General features: G+C 47.6%; 1 protein-coding gene across 1 annotated transcript in view; it reads left to right on the top strand.

The window, feature by feature from the left end:
- Nucleotides 1-25,552, top strand: part of CNIH2 (cornichon family AMPA receptor auxiliary protein 2) — a 774,677-nt gene that overhangs the window by 624,691 nt on the left and 124,434 nt on the right. Inside the window, exon 4 of the mRNA XM_085625735.1 lies at nucleotides 24,059-24,171. Coding sequence (XP_085481861.1) covers nucleotides 24,059-24,171 — 113 coding nt within the window. The remainder of the gene's footprint in view (nucleotides 1-24,058; nucleotides 24,172-25,552) is intronic.

Here is a 25,552-nt window from a genome sequence, read left to right as displayed (position 1 = left end):
AATTCGTCCTATTCTAGTAAGTCCCACAAGAAGAAGAGCAAGAAGTCAAAAAGGTCCTCGACTTTGCCCCATCCATCGAAGTAATCTAATAGGATGAGGGAACGTCAACACTCGAAGCCTGGCTCCGCGGTTGAGCCTGGGCCTGGGCCATCTCTGCGCCTTCCTGAGTTTCCAGGAGCCGGAGTGACTCCCGTCCAACTTTAAGAATTTTATGAGGCCATGCACCTCATATTTGGGCAGACAGTCCCCGCTGGAGCGTATCCAGGCCCACAGGTTCCGTGGGGGAGTCTCCTACTGATTGTTATCCCCGACTACGGCACGGAGCTGGATGGGTGTCATCCGACGCTAACTCAGACCCTGGCTGGGGCCATGCCATGCCATCCAGGTCAGAGCCTGAGCCTTATTCCTATGTACTAGGACTTGTGAAAGAGTGGGAGGGGCCACTGGAAACATATGAATTCCAGGCTGCTCGTCCCCAATGAGGACAACTGGTGTGAGGATTTGACGGGTGCCAGTATACTGGACACCTCCCCAGATACTGACTTTGTTTCTTCTTCTACCATGGCTACAGAGGAGGGAGCCTCATTTACTGTGGTGGGGAGGAGGGCGGCCCAGGTCGTAGACTTTCAGCAGCCCTCCTTGGCTGTCAAGACAAACTTCTTGACGGATGTGCTTTTGCCAAAAGTCACTCTATCAGAACTGCTTCTCTCTTTTAACAAATCCCTCACAGATGTCCTACCTAGGGCCTGGTTGAAGCTCTGCACAGGGCCTCCTGTATAAAGGACAATTGCCTGCCACCATCACCCACCTCAGGGGACCCCCATTTCCCCACGCAGGACTCTACCCTGGACAGCTTGATGGTCCAAGTCTCCACTTCCCGAGTAAACCCTGGCACTTTCCCTACCACCCAACCGGATAGGAAATCCAAAAGACAGGACACTTTGGGCAAGAAATTATTTTTGTTGCTAGCTTGGCACTGCGGTGGGTGAACACCACGGGCACTTTACCCGCTGGTGCTGCTGGGCTTTTTGGTATAAAATTTTTTCGCCAACCCACCACCAAGGAGGTATTGCTTGAGTATCTATTCTAAATCAAGGAATCTGCAGCTGGAAGTCTCTATCAGATGAGCAAGATACTTACCTTCTATAATGCCTTACCTGGTAGAGGTTCCATCTAGCCACAAATTCCTTATCGACCCACCCATCCTCCCCATTCTGCGAATGGATTTCTAGGAACAGGGCTGTTCCTATTTCAAGGCCCTAGTGGTACACACCAGTGCTCAGTGTTCCTCATGGCTCTACGCAACTGGTGTGGAAAGTTGTGAAAAGAAACTGATATCAGCACACTGGGGTGGCACCTATATAGGCATTGTGCTCGTCACTTCTCATGCCGATGACTCCATGTGGTGCTGAACACCACCACCTATCGGCGTGCACTGATACTGCTCATGAAAATTTCTGGACCCAGTCTGATACCTGAGGATAATTCTAAGGTAAGGAATGTGCAGCTACATAGTTTCTACCTGATAAGGTGTTACCAAAGGTAAGTAACTTGTTCCTTATGAACTCTGGGGATGCCCAAAGAAATATGAGTGTGTTTGGGGGATTTGGATGGAGCAATATGAAACATTGGACACGGATTGGAAGGGGGTGGGCCTAATATGAGGGGCCGCCTGTATGAATTTTCACGCTATTCTGAAATATGGGATTTGCTCTCTGATTACATTTAGAAGTCTTAAAGGAAGATGGGTGAAGTTTTTGATTTCAAACATGTAAACAAAAATAATTCCAACGTAAAAAACATTTTGCTAAAATTTTGCACAACTTTGATACTGTTTCTCTGTGCCATATTTTAATGAAATTAGTTTAATGCTATGTAAATCCATTGTGGCTAACGTTTTTAAAAAAGGTGGCCCAATTCATAATGAAAGACACAAGTGCACAAGCAGATACTTCCCTGCATTCGTGCTGGTATCCAACTTTCAGGAATTCAAAACAGTTTACGTAAGTGTGCCTGGGAACCATACAGCTAGCAAACTGTTGCGTATTCCATTTTCGCACTAGCAAATATACATGGTCACAGGTGATATCTCCGCAAGTACATTCAGCCTTTCATTCTTCAAAGGTCAATAACATGAGCACCTTTGAGTTAGGTAACAATCATCTGTTAATTTAGCGTCAAGAGACCCTAGTTTGAATGTATTCTTTACAAATTCATGTTATATTTTTGCTTATATGAAAATATGCTGAGCAGTTGCAAAATACCTTTTTGTTCACCCCCTTTTCTTTGCCTTCCTCGAAAATATTCTCCTTCTGTCATTGTCAGGAGTAAACATTCAACATTTTCTAGTGTGGGAAGAAAGTGAAATTAATTGGTGAAGGCCCTTCAACATTTAAGTTAGTGGGTGTACACAGACAAACAGGACATTACAGGCTTGGAAACACCACTTCTGACATACTGAACACAGATTTGCAGACATTTGGGGAAATCAGAGCCTTGCTACAATCCAGATGTATTAGCATAATCACAACAGTTGTTATGAAAACTCTGATAAAATGAGAACGCTGGCATCATTTGCCTCTTCCGTGTATGGAATCAAAAGGGGTAAGTAGATATTTTGCACAGTACAATAGATCTCTGATGCATAGCATCCCTTGGGAAAATAGATATTTTATAAAATTCCACACCCTTGAACATTAAAGGGGAAGCATAAGAGGAAAAATCCTTCTGTAGTGAAATTAGTCCAGAGTGAGTGCCTACCTTATCTTCAAGCATCATTTACAGTTTTATTGTCTATGATATGCTGGCTTTTATTGAATTATCTCTTCTACCATTGAGCTTTGAAAGGCATACCCTCCCTCTTATGGGTGCTACCTATATCCTATATCTTTCTTCTTTGTGTCTGGTTTTATTTTAGGCACTATGTTGCTCCCTGTAAACTTGTAAAGCACTTTGATACCCGCAAGGGTCAAGTTTGCGCTATATAAAACTAGCAAATACATAAATACATTTACCAAGAAGAGAAGGACAGCTATGCAATGCATTACCATGCAACACTATGCCCCAGTTTCAGACAGATTGACCCCAACTTCCCAAGTTTACACACCACTCACAAGTCTGGACAGCCTGCCAGACAACACTCCTGCTACATCCCACAGAAAAGCAGTGACTCTACTCTGTTTGGAAGATGCTCTCAAGTATTTTAATGCCGCCTTCCAAGAGGGTTGCTCTAGTGACTTGAAACGCATCCCTTCTGTTGCATGTTCACAGAGGGAGTCCCAATCCATGTCAGCGAATGCCACACCTCGGGCAACAGAGACTCGGGCCCAAAGTATGGAGAGGAGGGACATTCAGCTTAGGTTGCAAAGGCGGTATACAATGCCCACACATATTCATGCCATTTCTAAGTGCTGTAAATAACTGTTACTGTTGATGCCCAATATAAAGATACTCATGTATTGCACTCAAAAGTATAGATTGCCTTAGTACAATTGCTAATTGTGACCACAAAATCGCATCAGGCGTGATCGCCAAGCGCCAAACTGACTGAACGACATTGACTAATTCACATTCCACGTCAGCCACAGCACCTTCTCTTACTTGCCTCAATGCGCAGTCATAACTTGCACACATACCTATTAGGAATGTAACAAATGCATCCATAACCCAGGGTTGTTTCAATCTTAAATCAATACTCCCTCGGGCATCAACAGACTGAGCCTGTTTCTCTCTCTCTTACACACACACAGACGAGTTAGGTCTTAGGGGGAGGAGGCGAGTACTTCAGATTTCCCCTCAGCTGTCTTTTATGGTGTAAATGTCTTCCAAATCGCGATTTTGAAGCCTCCTGAGGAAGGATGGAAGAGCAAACAAGGATTTAAAAATAATCTGCACTCCATTTATTAGAAAATATCTTCAGAACAAGAGCTTCTCACGAGGTCAGCCGGGGTTGGAAGTGGTGTGGATCCTACAGCTACTCCTGAGGGAGCTTGGGAATGGGGTTGTAGGCTATAGGTCATCCTCTACTCCTTGATAGAAGGCCACTTAAGATAATTACCGCACTCCTCGCGAAAGGGCCATGTTCTGCTCACTGGTCATCAGAAGCACTGTGCCCATGTCCTGGGTTGTTGGCACTGACTTTGCTCCTGGATTCTTTCTGCTTGTTGAGTCTGTTTCCTGAGCAATTTCCTCCTACGGTTGTTTCTCACCGAATTTCCTACAGGTTTGAGGAGCACTTGCCGGGAGACTGCAGACTTTCATTTCAGATTCCAGGGACCTGACCAAGGTGTGATGGAGCTATTACTGTGTATGTTAATGGAGTCAGCATGAGATTCAAAGTTCATACAAGATCATATGGCCAGGTCCCCAGTGTGTGGAAACTGTGGTCTCCAGGGACAAGCTACATTGAAGAGTCGCTGGGTCTGCTTTAGATATGAATAGTAACAGAATAGCATCCAATTGGTTGAGAAAGCTATAAATCAAGTGGAGAATCTTTCGGTGGAATTTCCTTCAAAAGTCTACTGCTATGGCAGAGGCAAGTCTGCTGATGATTTGTCATTGAGTGTAGCAGTTCCTTCAAACCATGAGAGTTTGTTGGCTCACCTGTGGATGATACATACAACCTCTTTCTGCTCCAATCCAGAGCTCCTCCCCATCGCAGCGTCATATTTGTCTGACAAAGCAGGCATGGTGCAGGACTTTGGAAGAAAAGGCTTGGGAGAGCATATGGGCCTACTGATCCTAGGCAATTGGTTTATTTCACTTTACCTCATTATCACATATAGGAAGACCTAGAAAATACATGACTTTAGGATCAGCGCTGTAAAAAAACCTCTCCTCTGCTTGAGTTAATAAATTATTTATAATGTTCTTCATGTATAAAAACAACTCCGGCCACCCAAGGGATGCACATAACATCTGCATGCCCCTTATTTTACTATTGGCATTGTTATAAGGTAGTGGGGGGGAAACATGAATGTTTCTAAAGTCATGTCTGAAAACTATCACTTTAAAGAATAATACATCTAAATGTACTGATATAATGTGCTTTACTAAGGTTAAATAGTTTGACATGTTAATGAAATACGCTTTTTGAATTTTGAAGAGACTTGATCATATTTTTACACGTTCTCAGCAACGTCTCCATAAATGACGTTGTTCCTAAAATTAAGCAGTGGAGGACACCCTAGTTACTTCCTTTGCTTAACTGCAATAAACCTTTATATAAATGGTTGCCCATTTATTGGACATAATATGAATGCTGAGTCAGTAAACATTAGCCCAGTGCTGCTGTTGACCAGGGGAGTGCACGTAAAGGTCAGGAGGGCTGCATGCGGCCCCCTGGATGTACTTTGGGTATCACTGCTCCAGTGGTTGCACTGACTTGCAGAAAAGACAATATTATAACTATCATCCCCTCAGTCTGCTCCTGCTGGTTCCTTCTTCCATGCTTTGCTCTAATAGACTAACACTCATGTGTTAGCTCATTAAACCAAGGCCTAATGCGTTTGTGATGTAATCAAAAAGAAGTTCATAGGTAGCCATGAAGTAAGTTTTAAGTAAGAGGTTTATTAAGCTTAGTGACAGGATAGTATGTAGGATAATGAGTTCAGACCCACCAGGAGCAGCATCCTTGCTGCTCCGCCCACACACTCCAACTGTCTCTCTCTCCACCACACCAGGAACTCCAGCATTCCACTCCCTCATCAGGCATTCTAACAATCCACACACCTCACATTCATACTGGCTGGGCAGCAGGGAACAGCTAGATACGGGACAGGATGCAGAGCAACAATGCACGTTGCAACAGTTTGCTAATGCCTGGTCTTGTTACTGCTCACCTTCTCCCTCTCATTTTGTTACTTGGGTGGTTTCCAGATGCCCGACTGGGTTCCGAAAACCATGTTGGGCATGGACGACACAGCCAAACTGCCATTAAATGTTTACAGCGTTCTGTCTAACATGTTCTAAGACAACACAGGTATACCATACAGGCAGGCATCACCATGCCAACAACAGTGCAAGTCTCAAATCATTTGCTAACCCATATTTGACAGGGACATTACAACATTGTGTTCAACACAGCATAGATGAAATATGCAGACTGAGACACTGTCCACGACATTACTCTCCACCAGGACACATCATGCACCATCATAAAAGACAACACATTAAGACCTAATTTCTAACAAATATCTAGCACAGCCAAAATAACCTTTAATTTGCAATAAAGGACCCCAATAAAACTCATTGTTACAAATTACCTAATACACTTCTGCTTTGCACCTGGGATGGCAGCCATTCGAAAAGATGCGCAGGTGATTTGGTATTACTGATAGGATATTGTCACACACCAAATTAGACTTGAATTAGAGTTCTGCCTGCAAGGGTATTTTGACGCTCTAGGTAATAAATCAAGAGGATTATTTGCAGAAACAGGACTATCAGAGTCTCTCATAGACTTAGTCCAAGGCTATTAATAAACTGCACATGACAAGAGTCCCAAAGTTATCACCTCATGTGTTTATTTTAAAAATAAATTGTTACATTACTGAAAGCAAAATAGTTAATAAATCAAATAGATTACCAAGCTGACTGTAAGGTCAATCTAAAAAAAAAAAGCTCTCAGGGCGTAGCAATAAATCTCAAGTTAAAGGTCTTAGACATATTAAATATCTCTGCTAACAAAGTCTGAGAGATGATCTGCAGGCAGAAGTAGAAGCAAAAAAGACTAAGATCTCAGAGCAACGATTACAAAGCAAAAAAAGTGTGGCTCATCTCCAAATAGCACATCCTTTTATAGTGGTTTAGGTACAGAAGGTGCAAACATTTCATAAGGTGATATTTCATAGAAGCAATATTTCACTTACAATAGCCAATCAAACTATTGGTTTTTATGACATTCCTGCAACACCTACTTCTTGTAACTGCCTATTGGTTAGGGCAGTGCATAATTAATTAAGAATGGGAGCTCACGCATTACGAAACGTAGAAACACAATAGCTTTACCTACAGTGGGAAGCTTTGGGTAAGTAGCCTTGACAATGTTACATTAATAAAGCCTCTCTCCTTCCTTCCAATCAATCAATAAATCAATCATAGCACTTATAAAGTGCAATACATACCTGTGAGGGTCTCAAGGCGCTGGTGGGTGGGGGACGCTGCTACTGTTCGAAGAGCCAGGTCTTGAGGAGTCTCCTGAAGGTTAGGAGGTCTTCGGTCTGCCGCAGGCGGATGGGGAGGGTGTTCCATGTCTTGGCGGCGAGGTGGGAGAATGATCTGCCGCCGGCGGTCACTCTTCGGATGCGGGGGACGGTGGCGAGGCCGCGGTCTGTGGAGCGGAGCTGGCGGTGTGGGTGTAGAAGCTGAGTCGGCTGTTGAGGTATGCTGGTCCGGTGTTGTGGAGTGCCTTGTGTGCGTGGGTGAGGAGCCTGAAGGTTATCCTCTTGTTGATGGGGAGCCAGTGCAGGTCTCTCAGGTGGGGTGTGATGTGGCTGCGGCGAGGGATGTCGAGGATCAGGCGTGCGGAGGCGTTCTGGATGCGTTGGAGCCGTTCCAGGAGTTTGGCCGGGGCTCCTGCGTAGAGTGCGTTGCCATAGTCCAGTCTACTGCTGACGAAGGCCTGGGTGACCATCCTTCTAGTTTCGATGGGGATTCACTTGAAGATCCTGCGAAGCATGGGGAGGGTGTTGAAGCAGGAGGAGGAGACGGCGTTGACCTGCTTCGTCATGGAGAGGGTGAAGTCGAGGATGACCCCTAGGTTGCGTGCGTGGTCGGTCGGTGTAGGGGGTGCTCCTAGTGCAGTAGGCCACCAGGAGTCATCCCAGGCCGAGGGGGTGGGTCCGAGGATGAGGACCACCATCTTGTCCGAGTTCAGCTTCAGTCAGCTGTTTCTCATCCAGTCGGCGATGGCCTGCATTCCTTCGTGGAGGTTGGTTTTGGCGGTGTGGAGGTCTTTGGTGAGGGAGAGGATCAGCTGGGTGTTGTCGGCGTAGGAGATGATGTTGAGGTCGTGTCGTCGTGCTATGTGGGCGAGCGGTGCCATGTAGATGTTGAACAACGTTGGGCTGAGGGATGAGCCTTGGGGGACGCTGCAGATGATCTCGGTGGCTTCGGAGCAGAAGTGGGGGAGGCGTACGCTCTGAGTTCTGCTGGAGAGGTAGGAGGTGGTCCAGTCCAAGGCCTTCTCTTGGATTCCGGCATCGTGGAGGCGTGTTCTTAGTGTGCGGTGGCATACCGTGTCGAAGGCGGCTGACAGGTCCAGGAGAATGAGGGCTGTGGTTTCTCCGTTGTCAAGCAGGGTCCTGATGTTGTCGGTGACGGCGATGAGGGCAGTTTCGGTACTGTGGTTGCTGCGGAACCTGGACTGGGACGGGTCCAGGATGTTGTTTTCTTCGAGAAAGCTGGTCAGTTGTTTGTTGACGGCCTTTTCGATGACCTTCGCCGGGAACGGGAGCAGGGAGATGGGTTGGAAGTTCCTGAGGTCCGCCTTGAGTTTCTTGAGTAAGGCATTGATCTCTGCGTGCTTCCAGCTCTCCGGGAAAGTCGCTGTCTCAAAGGAGATGTTGATGGTTTTCCGGAGGTGGGGTGCGATGGAGCTGCTGGCTTTGTTGAAGATGTGGTGTGGGCAGGGGTCTTCCGGGGATCCGGAGTGGATGGTGTTCATGATCTCGATCGTGTCGTCGTCGTTGATGTTGGTCCAGGCCAGCATGCGGTTGGTGCGGGTGGTGGTCATGGGAGCGGGGGTCTCAGCGGTTGCCGGGGTGGTGACGGCGTTGAAGCTGTCATGGATGTCTGCGATCTTGCGATGGAAGAAGGTGGCCAGCGAGTCGCACAGGGCTTGTAACGGTGGGATGTCGTTGGTGTTGGAGCTGGGGTTGGAGAGTTCCTTCACGATGCTGAAGAGCTCTATGCTGTTGTGTGCGTTGTTGTCCAGGCGGTCTTTGAAGGAGGTCCTTTTGGCGGATCTGATGACGTGGTGGTGTCTGCGGGTGGCGCTCATGTGAGCTGTGTAGCTTTCCGGTGTTCATTCACAGGTCCAGTTCTTTTTGAGTTTTCGGCAGGTTTGCTTGGAGGCCTGGAGGTCTTCGGTGAACCAGTTGGCTCTCTTGCTGGTGTGGGTGTTGTTTTTTTTTTTTGAGCGGGGTGAGGCTGTTGGCGCAGTCATCGATCCACTGTCTGAGGCTGTGGGCTGCGGTGTCGGTCAGATTTGCGGGTGGGCTCTGGGCGAGGGCGGTGGTTAGCTGGTCCTCGGTCACCTTGCTCCAGTTGCGGTGAGGCATCTGCTGGGTGTGGTGGTGTGTGGTGGGTTTCCGGAAGGTGAAGTGGATGCAGCGGTGGTCGGTCCAGTGGAGTTCGATGGTGCAGTTGAAGAAGACGTGGGTGCTTGCTGAGAAGATGGGGTCAAGCGTGTGGCCGGCGAAGTGGGTGGGTTTTGTGACGAGTTGTCTGAGTCCGAGGTTGGCGAGGTTGTTGATCAGGGTGGAAGAGTTGGAGTCGTTGTTGTTCTCGAGGTGGAAGTTCAGGTCCCCGAGGAGGATGTAGTCCGTGGTAGCGAGGGTGTGTGTGCTGATGAAATCAGCGATGGAGTCACTGAACTGCGGTCGGGGTCCGGGGGGTTTGTAGATGAGGGTACCTCTGAGGGTGGTGTTGGGGGTCAGTGTGGATCTGGAAGTGCAGGTGTTCGGCGGTGCTGAGGGTGTTGTCGGTGTTGGTTGAGACTTTGAGAGTGTTCCTGTGGACGATGGCGATTCCTCCTCCTACTCTGTTGGTGCGGTCCTTGCGGGTGATCTTGTAGCCTTCTGGGATGGCTATGGCGATGTCGGGTGCCAAGGAAGGGTTCAGCCAGGTCTCCGTCAGGAAGGCGACGTCTGGGGCGTTGGTGTCGAGTAGGTCCCAGAGTTCGACGGCGTGTTTGCGGGCGGAGCGGGTGTTGAGCAGGATGCATCTGAGGAAGTTGGGTTCTTCGGTGGGTAGGTTGGCGGGCCGGATGCTGGTGAAGCTGCAGTTCCGGCAGGAGAAGGGTCCTTGGGTGCGCTTTTGGGCGGCCAGGCAGCAGGTGCGTGATCGTCCAGCGTTGAGTGCGTGGAGGGTGTTGGAGTCATAGCAGAGGCGGGTGTCGTGGGGTTTGCGGGGGCCAGGGGTCCTGGTGCTGGGCGCGGTACAGGCGCAGAGACGGGCGCAGACGGGCTTGCCTTAGGCACACCTTCAACGCGCAAGCGGCGCGCCCTCAATGCACGTCCACTGCGTGGCCTCCATATGTGGGGATGAGGAAGGGAGGAGCAGCTAGGAGGCGGAAGCAAGGCGGCGAATGGGAAGCATGGGGGCGGGGCCGCAGGGGATGCAGCGGTGGGAAACAGAGGGGGAGCGGGCTGGGGTCACAGAAGGCAAAATGGGGCCACTAGGCAAAATGGGGGCACAAGGGGGAAGGACAACAGTGCTGGTGACAATCAGGGACAATCAGGGACACAAAAAAAAACAGAAAAACACAGTGATAATTACAGCAGATCGGAATGCTGGCGATCGAAAAGCGGGACACAACCAAATGCGAGTAGCAGCAACAGCGGGCTCAGGGCACACAGGGGGGCTTTGTGGCGGTGAGGGGAGCGACCTGCCTGGTGACAGGGTCATGGGTCGCTCTCTCTACCGCTGCGCGGCCTCCATATGTGGGGATGAGGGAGGGAGGAGCAGCTGGGAGGCGGGAGCGGGCGGCGAATGGGAAGCAGGGGGGCAGGGCTGCAGGGGAGGCAGTGGCGGGAAACACGGAGGGGGGAGCGGGCAGGGGTCACAGAAGGCAAAATGGGGACACTAGGCAAAATGGGGGCAAAATGGGGGCACAAGGGGGAAGGACAACAGTACTCGTGACAATCAGGGACACAGAAAAAACAGAAAAAACACAGCGATAATTACAGCAGATCGGAATGCAGGCGATCGAAAAGTGGGACACAACCAAATGCGAGCGGCAGTAGCAGCCGGCTCAGGGCACACAGGGGGGCTGTGTGGTGGTGAGGGGAGCGACCTGCCTGGTGAAAGGGTCAAGGGTCGCTCATTAGCAAAGCAGCAAAGCAAATGGCTTTAACTTAATCAAAGGCTAGACCTATTGAATTTTCAATGCTTGTTATCTAATGCCTACGCCTCTAGATCTCGAAGCAGCAGAGTTGAAAAATATTGGAGATCAACTTCCAATAGAGCTATAAAACAGCAATTACATGGAGATGAAACGGCTCCTCCTTTAAAATTTGGATGTATGATTGAACCTTTCAAAGTTCATGGGATAGTACCCTTTGCCAGGATGGTATTGAACATCTCGGCCCAAACATTAGCCTATTGCAAGTCATTTTGATTAAAGACAGCTTGCAGTATTCCATTTGGACCGGGGGCACAGTTGGGATGGGATTTCTCAATGATTTTGATTATTGCCGAGGGAGTAAAGTCCAGCAGCTCAAATGCAATGTTTGCCCTTCCAGAGCATAACAGATTAGATTTATATAGAGGGGCCTGGCTGAGCCTGTATTTGAATTTCCAAAAAGAGAGTAAGACCCATGTACATTGAACACTGGTGCATATAAAATAAACAGATAGTGGAGGCTCCTTCGCTAAGGTGGAGGTGAGTTGCTCCGCTGCTCGTTAATCAGGAAAAATTAAATGATAATAATGTAGTTATTATCATTTTATTTTTTGCATGTTCAGGGCTGGGTCAGTGCATGGCAAGAATAGAGGCACAGGGGGAGGAGTTGTTTGCACATTCCAAGTGGGCATGACTGCTTGACTGGCCGTCCTGGCTGGTCAAACAGTAATGCGCACTGTGCATGTTCCCAACCAGGCTGCATTACACAGCCTGGTGGGAACATGCCCAGGCCGCAAGTCCCCATCTGAGCGCTGATCCACGGCGCTCAGACCAATCACAACGCTGCATTGCAACATTTTGATTGGCTTAGAGGAGCCAATCACAAAGTTGCATTGCAGGGTTGTGATTGGCTAAGGGGAACCTGGGTGCTTCCTGGTTCCGAAGAAGCAGAGGAGAGACGCGGCCGGCAGACGAGGTAAGTAGTATTTTTGTAAAAATATTTTGTGCCCCCCCACCCTCGTTTCCTGCCAGCCTCTACTGTAAACAGACACTTTTTTCGTTAGTAAATGTAAATGCTTTTGAATGCAGCAGTCTGCAGCCCTGGTTATGCTAAATAATGCATCTAAATGAATCATTAATTTTTAATAACTTAAAACTTCAACAGTTTTCCATGGAGCCGTTTCGAAAATCGCCTACAGAATACCCCAAAAACTGTAATGCCTCACCAATGACAGACAGTGTGCTATGCAAATACACATAAGGCCTAATTTAAAAAACTTCACTTTGTAGTAAATTTTGTAACACTCCAAAACATACTATCAATTGCGATTTTCAATCTACATGTGGAGTTTTACGCCCCCAACTGCAGAGTCTTCACACACCTAAGTATAAGTTTTAGTAGTAAATGTGCCAAGGACATAGATGAATGGCCTAAAGAAGGTGTAGACTTACCTTAAAAGGGATTGGGATTAAGGAGGACTAAGTGGGGCTTCATAGTAGTCAGGGAGGGCTTTAAGGAACGACGTTACCCTGAGTAAGCTTATGGCAATACGATTGTGTTGGAGGCATTTAACTTACACTGTGGTAATTTGGAGTTTATGAATATCAAAAGCAGTAAATGTAATCTGATGTAATTACTCAAAAGTGTAAGTTACATTTGTGAATCAGGCCTATAATGTCACATAGCACAAATTAGAGGATTTCCGTTATCCTCCCAGCTGTAGTTTGTGTATTTGGTCTCTCCCAGGCCAACATTGCCCATGATCTCCCCGGAATGAATTTCTGAACAACCTATGACCCCCCAAAGGCCTGCCTGGAAGACATTCTGAGATAAACCTAACTACTGCCAATTGCCACTGTAGCATACCCCCCTCTTTTGGAAAGGGGATCTCGGGCAAGCATCCTTTCAGCTGGTGTTCACTCATGACCATCTATATGTCTGAATTACGCTTGTTAATTTTAAGAAGGTTGGGCAAGACAAACGTTTGTAACCAGGTGATCCAAGCCTTGATTGGGCCAAAATCATGTTATGCTGCCAGCATTCTGTGCTTTGTTATCCATTGCCATAAGTTGGGAGTCAAAGAGAAAAGGCAACAAGGATATGCTACAATCAGGCCCTGACTGCTTGGTTTTTCCATCTGGCATTACCCCGGTGTGCAGAAACCTTTGGGAGCTGTTTTTAGGACAGGGGGCGCTGCTGGCACCTCTTTCTCTAGCTTGCCTATAAGGGGCTTCAGGAGAGAGAGAGAGGAAAGAGAGTGAAGGAGAGAGAAGAGCGAGATGAAAGAGCAAGGAAGAAGGTCCTTGGCCTCATAGTCTCTGGGAAATCTCTCCTCACTCACATGTAGTGGCTAATTTGAGGCGCACATGCACAGTATCTTCAAACGATCCTGTTAAAGCTGCTTGCAGCCTGCACCTGTGAGAACAAAGGGAAAGGGAGAGAAACCTGCATTTGTGGTCTCCATCCTGCCCAGGCTATTGAGGGGGACCACCCGCTGGCTGGCTGCCCATGATCATCTACGTCCCAGCCCTTTTTCAGCACTACCCTTCCTGCAACTTGAAGTTGAGCTTGCAGGCTCACAAGGAAGCTGCCGCCCTGGTGGTTCGTGTCTCCAGGAGGAGATAGGAGTGCATGAGCCATAACAACAGGTGAGGTGATGGGGAGTTTTTTTAATAACTCTAGTCTCACTTTATTGAAAAGAAGCCCTGCAAAAAGAGGGTGAGGAACATCAGGCCGATTGTATTAGGGAATTTGGCATTAACCTCCTGCAGTGCAATGATCAAAGCACCCATCTCTGACAAGATGGACAGCAAGATAAGTGCTCCTTACCAACATCTATTATGTATCTGAAGGACATTGTTAGTTACCATCTCAGCATGGACACTGCTGTCCTTCTTATCAGTCTTTTTTCTTTCTTTGTTTTTGGGATAGAGTAGCCCCTAAATCCCTCCTTTTTACTCAAACCCCTTACCTCCCTGTACCTCTTTCCTCTGCTGAACCCTTAAAACCCCTTACATCTCTTTACTACTACCCACCCCTGAACCCTAAAACCCCTCGCCACCAAAACCCCTTACCCCCTTATTCCTATGCATCTCTGAACCCTTAAATCCCTTACCTACCTTTTCCTCTAGCCACCGCTGAAGCCTAAAACACCCTTACCTTCGTTTACCTCTACAAACCTCAAACCCAGAAAAAATCCTAACCTCTCTTTACTTCTACCTGTTCCTGAATGCTAAACCCCTACACTCCCTTAACCTCTACCCACCCCTAAACCCAAAAGCTCTTTGTCACCCTTTACCGTTTTCTTCCCCTGAACCTTAAAAACCCCTTACCTCTACATACCCCTAACCCTTAAAAAACCCTTTCCTCCCTTTACCTCTGCCTGCCACTAAACCCAACATCCCGTTGCCTTCCTTTACCATCCCCTAAATCCCATAACCCCATTGCTCCCTTTACCTGTACCTATCTGTGAACCCTTGAACCCCCTTGGCACCCTTTACCTCTTTTCTACCCTGAACCTTAAAAACCCCTTACCTCTCTTGACATCTACCCACCCCTGAACCTTAAAAATCTTTTACCTCTATCCACCTCTGAACCCTAGCAACCCTGATTCTCCCTGTACCTCTAGCCACCCCTGAATCATGAAATCCCTTATCTCTTTTACCTCTACTTGCCTCTGAACAGTAGAAACCCTTTACCTCTCTTTACTTGCCCAAGAACCCTAAAAATCTCTGATATCCTAAAGAACAATTGATGGACAGAATGCAGAACCATGTGATACATTCACCCCAGTACAGAGATATGGGCCTAATTCCATCGTTGTTTTGCTCACCATGCCATTCCAGTTTGAACCGAGCAGTACGTAAATCAGTTTTGACCAGTGGCGGCTCCTCAAGAAAGGGCTGCGGGGCGGTGGGGGTATAGTAAACTCTGGCATACGGCCGAGCGGAGTTAAGTAAATAAATAAATGGATATAAAATGGCGTTGCAGCACGCGCAATGTAATTCGTTTTATTTATTTATTTATTTACTTAACGCAGTTCTGCCGTATGTCGGAGTTTACTACCCCCCACCCTGCCCCTTCCCCGCCCCACCACCCCGCCGTACTCCTTCGAGGCATGCAAAAATAACAATTGATGGACAGAATGTAGAACAATGTCATACTTTCACCCCAGTGCAGAGATCTGGGCCTAAATCCATCGTTTTTTTGCTCACCATGCCATTCCAGTTTGTTCCCAGCCATATGCAAATCAGTCTTGACCCTGTGCCCAATGGGAACAGTCCAGCCCGAACTGCCAGGCCAGGTTCTCCCTGGACTGGAACCAAGCATCCTAGGACCGGTCTCTGACTTTCACCCCTCTTCAGCCAGGATAGCTTGACTCCAGTGGCATGGCGAGCACGGGACCCACGTCTGGGCATACCCGTCCCACTCGGGGTGACACATGCAAAAACAAAAATTGATGGACAGAATGCAGAACAATGTCACACATTCACCCCAGTACAGAGTGCTGGACTGTTCCCATGAGGCACAGGATGAGACTGATTTGCATATGGCTATGTCTGAACTGGGGTGGTGGAGTGAGCTAAAGAATGATGATGGATTAAACCCAGATCAGATGACTGGGGGTGAGTGTTTGATTTGCTCAAACGCTCCATCCATCATCCCCTTTGGTATCGCTGTACTCCCTTGAGGAGCCGCCAATGGTCTTGACCCTGCACCCAATGGGAACAGTCCAGCACGAACTGCCAGCCCAGGTCCTCCTTAGACTAGAAACAAGCATCCTAGGACCGGTTTCGGGGTTTCACCCCTCATCAGCTAGGCTAGCTTGACTTCAGTGGCATGGAGAGCACAGGACCCACGTCTGGTCATACCCGTCCTACTTGGGGTGACAAATGCAAAAAGAACAATTGATGGACAGCGTGCAGAACAATGTTATACATTCACCCCAGTACAGAGATCTGGGCCTAAATTACCCACCCTGAACCCTAAAATTCCCTAGGCACCCTTTACCCCTTTCCTCCCCTGAATCCTAAAAGCCACATAACTCATTTTCCCTCTACCCATCTCTGAACCTTAATAACCCCTTACCTCTACCCACCTGGAACCCTGAAAACGATTTACCTTCCTTTACCTCTACCCACTGCTAAAGCTGAAAACCACCTTACTGCCTTTTCTCTCTACCCACCCAAACCCTAAAGACCCCTTCCCTCCATTTACCTCAACAAGCCCTAAACCATAAACCCTGCTTACCTCCCTTTACCTCTACCTCTACCTCTACCTGCCCCTGAATCCTAAAAGCTTACTTCCCTTAACCACTACCTGCCTGTAATCTCTAAAAGCCTTCTGTAAAAGATAGGGTTATTAGCTGGGTAGGGGGGGGGGAGAGGTAGCACCTACCTAACGTAATAATCACAGTTCTTGTCAGGGTAAACCTCTAAAGTCACTCTTAAAACCTGAGCTCACCCCTTGGTATCTATGGCATGAAGCAGATGGACTTAATTTAGAGGCAATGTGTAAAGTCTTTCTGTAGTACTAAAGCAACCATAAAGTTGAAATGCAAAACAATAAAAATCCCAAAATGAATTAGAAAAATAGAGTACAATTTAATAAACAGAATGATACCAACATTACAAAAATCCTATAAGGGGAACCGGTGATATGGATTTTTAAAGTTTTAAGTAGAAACAGTGCCAAGAAGCACAACTTGCCAGTGATAGTGCATGACTGTGGTAGCCTGGGACCTAGGAGCAATGTGACGCTGACCATAAGGGAGCGCAGGTGGAAGCACCAACCAGGTTTGTCCTGGGCAGAGATTTTACCTTCTGACTTTAGTTTTTCAAGCCTGGGACCAAGGAGCAATGTGACGCTTACCATAGGGGAGTGCAGGTGGAAACACCAACCAGGTTTGTCCTGGTCAAAGATTTGACCTTCTGACTTTAGCTTTTCAAGTCCAAATCCAAACAGGAGTACACTTCCAAATCCCCCAGAACCTCAGGGGAGGCACTTGGAGACCTAGAGGTTGGCAAGCACAGACTTGTCCAGTTGGAGTTTCCACTGATCAGCTGGGCAGTTGCAGGAAAGTCCTCTTGGAGCTTGTTGTATCCCTGTAGCTTTAACAGGAGGTCAACCTTATTACCCTTGGAGTCCCCTTCTTTGTTCTGGGTACAAGAGGGAGCAGGTCCACTCCTTTAGGCCTCTTCTCAGGTCTCAGGCAGCAGGTTCAGTCTTCCTCTGTTCTTACACAGGTCAAAGAGTGTTCTGAAGTGGGTACCTGGAGATGCCACATGTAAGCCTAGTTCAGGCCTGTGTGTGAAAATGACTCCTGGGGATGCCCTAACCAACATGGTAAAGTTCCCGGGATAACTCTACCCACTTTGGGCATTTTCAAGATGGCAGAATGGTTCAGCCTCACTAAACTTGGGCTCTAACATCTAGGAGTGTGCGTATAGAGTGTACTATTCTAATTCCAGTGCTCTCCCACATCTAACACAAAATTCCAGGTTTAGGCAGTTCCTGTATGTAAGAAGGTGGCCTGGTATATGCTGTCCACTAATTAAAGTGGGCACCCTGTACCAGTCCACACGACCCTTATAATGTATGAGGTCAAAGATGACCTTTAGAAAGCTATCCTAGTGGTAGCTGTGGAGAGCAGCCTTCAGACTTAATCTTGAAGGAATGTAAAGCAGCTTGTTTTACCAGAATATCACCTCCTGAATGACTAAATGAAGGAGAACCACGCAGTAGCTATATAAAAGTATTTATTTATTAATATAACACTCTCTACTATCGTCTACATAAGGATAGAACACAAAGCACACAATTCGAGATCAATAGAACAGTTGTAAGTAGCACAATACACAGTGGGCTCCAGGGGGAGACCGAACCATATACTAAAATAGTGGTATAACAGTCACGACTTAGATCAAGACAAGGTCTGAGCACAAAGAATCATTGGGACCCCAAGGAACCACCCAAGGTGAGTAGACAGGGACCCCACGGAGGGCGAGTGCAGTGTGGAAACACGACAGCGGACTCCGTACAATTCTATGGGGAAGTCGCGGTTTCACTTTTAAAGTTTAAGGACCCTTCTAGGAGGACTTCAAGCACATCCTTTGGAAACTTAAGAGTTCAGAGAGCCACCCCACCCATGGATACCGTAGTACCCGAGATACTTATCGCAGGGGAGCTAGGTGCATAGGTCTGACGTGGGGTCCGAAATCTCTGTCGTTCTCAATGGAAAGACGTGAAGAAGTACTGCTGCCAGGAAGGTGAAAAGGGTCCGATGGCATCCAAGTCGGGATTCTGGATGGAAGGAACCTGAAAGCAGAGGTGACAGAGTCTGGGTGACTTCAGAGTGACCAGGGGCTCGGAAGACGAATGCCCACCGATGTCGGGTGCTTCAGGTGCGAAGAAGGGATGCTTGACTCTGCTGTCACAAGGACCAGGAGATGTCAAGGGCAACCAGGAGCTGGAGGTGAGCTGTCCCATGAAGGATGTCGCGTGCTGAGTGGTCGATGTCCGGCTGGAGCACCAACAAGCCTTGGCAAAAGTAACCCACGCAAGAAGGTCAAACAGGTTACGGTGTGGACCAGCAAGGTCCAGGGGACTCACCAAGCAATGGGGAGTCAGGGCACGTCTGGAGCAACCAGGAAAGCCCAAGAACAATCAAGATGACCCTCAGGAGGACCCACAGGCCGAATGACCAGGAGTTGCGAGTGGACCATGAGCAAGATTGCAAAGTACCAGCCCACAGAGCACTCGGTGTGAGGAGGCCGGAGTTCTTTGGTGCAAATACTGCTCAGGGTTAGGACTACACAGAGTCCAATGCCCAAGCTCGGGAATGATCAACAACGATATGCACTTACAAATGGACACGGTGCACAGGGGTTTGGGTTACGAAGCCCCCACGAGGTATACTGGCCTCAAGCTTGGTGAGAGGGCAGATCAACCTCAGGGACCGTCAGGAACCCACCTCCTGTGTTGCTGAAATCTTCGGAGTCTGCAGGAGCAGCAGACCGGTTAGTTGCGCTTTAGGTGCCTGCGAAGCAGAGGAGTGACTCCTTGACCCCAAGGGAGATTCTTGTGTTGTCTTAATTGCACCACAGGTTCTGCACGGAGCCTGTATGGAGCAAAGGCACAAACTAAGCTTCGGATGGAAAGGGAACAAAGTTGAGCCCAGTCGAGGTCCAGAAAAGTCCAAGGTGTCCAGACGGTTGAAGGTCAGTGGTTTCTTCCTGTAGAATCTTGTCCACGTAAAATGTAAAGTCTTACAGCCAGGTAAGCCCTTTTCTACCCACGGGAGAGGGTTGGAAAGATTCAGGGGACCCCCCCAGGGGATGGGAAGGACAGAGAGGTGGCTACACCCATGTACTTTATCCAGTTTCGCGCCAGAGCAGGAGCCAATGGCTCCCAGAACTGGTTTGAGCTGGACTATGCACAGGGACAACAAATGTGCCCCCAGTGTAGACTTTCAGGCACTCTCAGAGTGCACCCACTCAGCCCCAATACACTAAACCCTGTCTTGGAGGTGGTCCCACCTCCCTTTGACAGGATGCCTATTGTGCTGCCTTCCTCTGCTCGAGCTTGGCTCAGCAGCAGGAGGGCAGAAATGTGTATCTGGCTGGCAGCATCCATTTTGTGCTGTCCAGGTCGAGAAGGCTGGTATCGTATAGACCGGTGACCCCACGAAGCTTGCTTCAGAAGGGTGGAATCATACCTTCCACACCAGTTACTGGTGTGGAGGTATGATTCCAAGGTGTTTGCTACCAAACACGATAAGTTTCTATGCAGCTGTTTTTGAGATAGCATTTACTGCGAGGTTATAATGCACCTCTACCTATATGTCCGGCTGAGTCACAGACAACCCGGGAGAATGGTCTCTGAAGGCTGTAGAGGGGCTCTGCTCATGCAGTGGCACCCTCGCATATAAAACCCCCACCCTGCCTTCAGGATTGCTAAGGCCTGCTATAGGGGTGACTTATAAGTTTTACGTGTAGTGACCATTAGATATAGTGAACCTATATCTAAAGTAAGTGGGGCAAGCACCATCTTACATAGGCTGCAGTAGCAGACCTCGAGTTCCATTTTGCATGGCCTCTCATGGGTGGCATAATACATGCTTCAGCCCATGGGAGGCCTCTGGGGTACTTATGCCCTGGGTACATGGTGTACCATATACTAGAGACTTAGAATGGTACCCCAGTATCCAATCTGGAGTGTACCAAAGTAAATGTATGTCAATTTAAGGGAGAAAGCAGATAGACTGGGTTCCTGATTAGCGGGATCCCAGTCAGACTAGTCAAAAAACAGTGAGACATCAAGCAAAAAGTGGGGGTAACCATAAGAAGCAGATACTACTTTCCTACACTGTACCCCCATCAAACACAGAGACAGAAGTCTGGTTAAATCAAAACTGATCTTTCAGTAAAGAGACAGGGGATACACAAAAAGTGTTTTGGCAATTTGCTTTCCTTGTTTGAGGTGTGCCCCAAATTATATATGTAAAACAATAGTAGACCTGTCAAGTAGGATGTGACATTCAAGGAGAATTTGACACTCTAATGTCAAAAGGGATGCCCACAGTCCCTCCTGGTGGTCACTCTAAACAATGTTCTCAGGCAGCTCTCCCTCCCACTGGGGTTGGTGCCTGGCTGACCAGAAAGACAAAAGGGGATGTAGCCCCATTGTGAGCAACATCTGCCTGTGACAGTGGAGGCCCCTTTGAAGTGCACCACGGGTCTCAGCCCCCAGGCCACTCTGCCAAAGGAAGGGCCTTCCCACATCCAAGGCTCATTGTTCCTGCTCTGGGAGTAGTTCCCGCCTCACCACAGGGGAGCCATTCAGCTGCCAGGTGACATCTAAATACTTACAGACAGAAAGACATCCAGAGGCAATAAGGCAGGCAAAAGGTAATATTGCTAAAGTTATTTTTCATTAATAGTTAGAGAAAATGTGACTTTACCATTAAATTGGATTTTGTTTAACTATTACAAAGAGTCTTTAAAATATTTATCTAGCTAGTTCCAATCTGAAATTAGCATTTTAAAGAGTTATAATGTAATCCTATGTTTCCCTATGGAAGCCCTATCCGGACCCGGCAGCAAGAGGCTGTTTAGGCATATCGTGGGTGCAGAGCAGTAAGGGCGGTGTGCCATTTTGCTCCCACCCCCCTACCGGGATCCATGAGGCTTCGAACGGACTGGCCTCTCTAGTAAACTCGTTCCTCTCCCCATAATTAATTACTTTACTTGGCGGAGTTCACACTATTCAGTGTTTTTTTGTTTTTTCACACATCAGCCCACGGTTGGGTGGACCTTAGCGAGTTCACACCACCGGGGCTGCGCACATCCCCCTCTGGTCCTGACGAATGCCCGATTAACACTCCATGAGGCAGAAACATGTTGACCGCCACGGAGTGAACCAGGTCTTTTATTTTTTTGACCCTCACTCCTTTTTATTCCTTTCCATTCAAGCAAAATTAATAAAGTTTCTTTTTGACTTGATTGGACATTTTAAATTCACTTCCCCCACACAACCAACCCAGCTCCGCAGTAACCTGGCGTCGCAGCACACTGGGATGACATTCGGTCGTCCCAGTGGAAGCCCAATGATGAAGCATGTCACCAACCAGGTTGGTGAGTGAGGGCTTTTTCATACCCACTGGGTATTGTTCCATAGTGGCCAAACTTACTTCCTATGAACATAACGGTTCACAGGGAATCTGAGGCTCGTTGCTCGTTTGATTGATGTATTGCATTGATTAGAGTGCCCCCTGTTTCATATTATTGTACACTGGCTTTGTTGTTTTTTGAATGATCCCTATGGAAGCAGCCAGCCTTGCTACTATGAAAATAGTTTTAATGTTTTTTTACTGTAAGGAATAATGAACATCTGCATGTCCTACTTTTAAATATCACACACCATACTCCATGGGAAATGGGACCTATCTTTCGGGTGACTTTTTAATATCTGAAATGAAGGGTTTAGTTTGACAGGCCAAATTGGCAGTTTAAAACCACACAGCTTGGCTTCCATGGCAAGCCTGCAGACATGCTTTACTGTGTCTCTGTAGTGGTTGGCACAATGATTGCTGCAGCCCACTGATAACAATTAACTTACAGGCACCAGGTAAAATGTTGGTATCATATACTAGGGACTTGTAGTTAAGTTAAATATGCCAATCAGGAGTATCCTAATTGTACCATGCTGAAAGATTCAGCACAAGCACTCTGGTTAGCAGGAGATATATAGCCAGTAAAAATAGGGCTCTGCAAAAAGTTTTAAAAATGGGGGTGACCCTCTAGAAAGGGCAAATGTTCTTCATCGACAGCCTGCAGCCAGTTCTGGCACCATTAATGCCGGGTGACAGGCTGTTGGTTAGCAGAGCACTGAGCCGACCCGATCCTAACGGCGACACCCCGCCAAAGTAATGAACGCGCTCGAGCTCCGAGGCAGATGGTAGTGCTAACGAGGGGGGCAGGGCCTTCCGCCGCTCAAGAACGTACGGGCAAACACCACGTAATGGCACAGATGCAGGCTGTCAATCATCCCATGAACCTGTTATGTTCGAGGATTTGAGGCGACTGTAGAGTCGCCAAATCAGAGAACTGATTTGAACATGTGTGCCTTTAGAGGGACAGCAGAGCTTACATGACAAGTGCGCGACTGGAAACGTGTTCTGCTCAACGTGATGACGTTTGTAACGTATATTGCTTGCATATCATAAGTAGAGCCTTGCTGGAGCCGAGGATGTATGCTCCGATTGAGGCAGTTTTTGTAAAAAATAAAATGAAAGAATGATTGATGCTGCTTTGTAAAGTTTAACTGTACGCCTCTTATTATTAGCAACCACATTGCCGATTGAATGTTAGGGTCCTTAATTATCATTAAGTGATGTAAAAATATATTTTTTTCTATTTTAATGCAAAATGTAAGCAAACGAACATAAAGTGCTAGCATTCAGCTCTGGTAGATGAATTGTTCAGTTCGAGCTGTTTGTTTTGCGTTAAGACAGAGCAAGGGGTGTGTGCTCTCTGTTCTGACAGGGGAGGAAAGGATAAATGTTACCTGGAGTATACCCTGGCGTTACGACCACGACGGAGTGGAATGGGAACCACATGGCCATGGTAATCCCTCCAACCCCCACGTCCTCCTGGCGCCTGCAACTTGCGGAAGTGGTCTTTCACTCTTATTAGGGATCTGTTCTCTTTGATTTCCACAAGGCCGCCAAAAAGCGTGGGTTTCCTTTTGTTCTATATCTTTTTTCACCTTTTTCTTATTTCTCCACGTGCCTCCCCGACGCCTCCTCATGTCCTTTGTTAAGTAGTGAAATTGAGAGGCTAATGTAAAGGATTATGAGTGGAAAAAAAAACCGCTTTTAAGTGTAAGGATTGACAGGCGGAGTCCAGGTCTAGAGAGTACACTCTGTTTCCCTAACACTGTTGAGTGCAGCATATAAGTGTACACCCACGCTTGTAGCTACTTAGGTAGTTACAAAACAAAAATGCAATTTTCAGGTCACTGGTGCTCTCGGTGTAGTGTTTATCCTGCTGTTTGCCTTTCCTCTAGCTTTACTTAACACCTTGATCTGAATGTGGGTTTCTGTCTGCTGCTGCTGTACTGCATCATCCATTCTACCTCTTTCCCTCTCCTGTCTTCTCTTTTCCACACGTCTTCCTTCCATTTTTTCTCTTTTGTTTTGCTGTGTATATTTCTCCTGCCACTTAAATCTTCTTTTCTAACTGCTAATTTTCACAAGCTTCGTCTCAACAGCTATGTTTCCAAATATGCTCTCCCTTCATTATCACCTCTCACTGGATGTCATTCAGGTGCCACCCTGGCCAAGGGTCATTTTGGTGAATAAATGTCTCTCTTTCACTGCTTCTCAGGTGTTTCTTCCCTCTACTTTCTGCTGCCTGTCTTAGTAACATTGATGTCCCTTCTCCCGTCCTGCCCTCCCCTCTGTTCACCCATTCTCTCTCTTTCACCCGCAGCTTGTGGTCCCAGAATATTCCATACATGGGCTATTTTGCCTGATGTTCATGTGTGCAGCGGAATGGGTGACGTTAGGACTTAATATTCCCCTGCTCTTCTACCACCTCTGGAGGTAAGCTTAGCATGGCCTTTACTCGTGCATGCATGTCCACCTCTACCTCTGCTTGCGGGAGGCACCTGTTTTCATTTTCAACTATCACACATATCCCTGTGTCCTTCCAGCTCCGCCACAGAAAATACATGTCACTAGGGTTGGTATCCATTCTCCACATTTTCACCGGATGCACGTGCAGCTAGCTGTCCTTACAACACAGTCAAGGTACCGGGGACAGGGTTAGAACTAGACACTGCCCCAATCTCCCTCCCCTGATCCCAAAATCCTACTGAGTGCATGCTCTTGTTGTTGTTGTCAGCCTTGGTTTGCGTGGTTCTGTCCAGGAGTGCTTCTGTTCCTGAATCTTGTGCATTAGCACACGAGGATGTGTTGATGTTCCTGATTATTTACTTTCACTGCCTGATACTGGTGTTGTCTGCCTTTTTTTTGTTTGTTTGGACCAGCCACTGTTTCCATAGAGGGGTGGGAGGTGGCTGTGACTTGCTCCTTTCATTAACCTATGCATGTCAGAGTGTGAGTGCTGGGTGCAGGGTCTGTCTGGGACAAAAAATAAAAGTGTCCCCTATTAGCAAACCAGATAGCTGAGAAAGTGGCCCACATGTGCCCCACATTTGCAAACCGATCTAGTTTTAAGCTTGTAACGTCATGCTGTATGAGTATTTTGCAAGGTATGGGAGACTGCATGCTTTTGTGCTTGCTACAGGCAATGGTTGTAAAATAAGGGAAATCAACAGTAAAAACTGACACAACTGAATTTAAAACCGGCCCACAAAACTTCAAAAAACGGGCCCGCACACTGATCTGTCAGACCAGCCCATCGGGCACTGCCTGACTGCCCTATAGGCCAGTCTGACCCTGGTTGGGTGTGGGTGTCAATGCTGCTGGGAACATGGTTGCTATATGTGTTTTCATCTTTGTGTAGCTGTCCACCACTTGATTCCTCTCACGTGAATGCTCACTAATTGCGACCTGTGTTGGCATACATCAAGGTACTCTTTGGAGACTATATCATCATATTTGAACCCTTCTATGCATTCTGAATGTACACCTGCTCACTGGTGGGTGCATTCGCTTATAAATTTGCAATTCGGTCCTTTCTGAGTTTCCTCGTTGGTGTCTGTACCCATATATCCCTTTGCCCCTTCGTCACACTGCGCCCAAATTCCCCTTTGGCTCAGGGAACCACAATGTGCATACTCCTGCATCCTCTTCCAGCCTGTGCATGTGACCCTAACCAGTCCCAGTATCCGTACATGGCTCAGCTTCTCTATTGCCCTGTGCTTCTACATCTGCTTTTCTAGGTCTGACCTGACCGCCCTACAAAGGATTTCTCGCTGATGGATTGGTCACAGGCGTGTGGCTGGGTTCAGATATGGAA

Source organism: Triturus cristatus, chromosome 9, assembly GCF_964204655.1.
Source record: "Triturus cristatus chromosome 9, aTriCri1.1, whole genome shotgun sequence".
Classification (NCBI taxonomy): Eukaryota; Metazoa; Chordata; class Amphibia; order Caudata; family Salamandridae; genus Triturus; species Triturus cristatus.
Note: the sequence above shows the minus strand (reverse complement) of the source record. Positions and strands in the feature narration are given on the sequence as shown.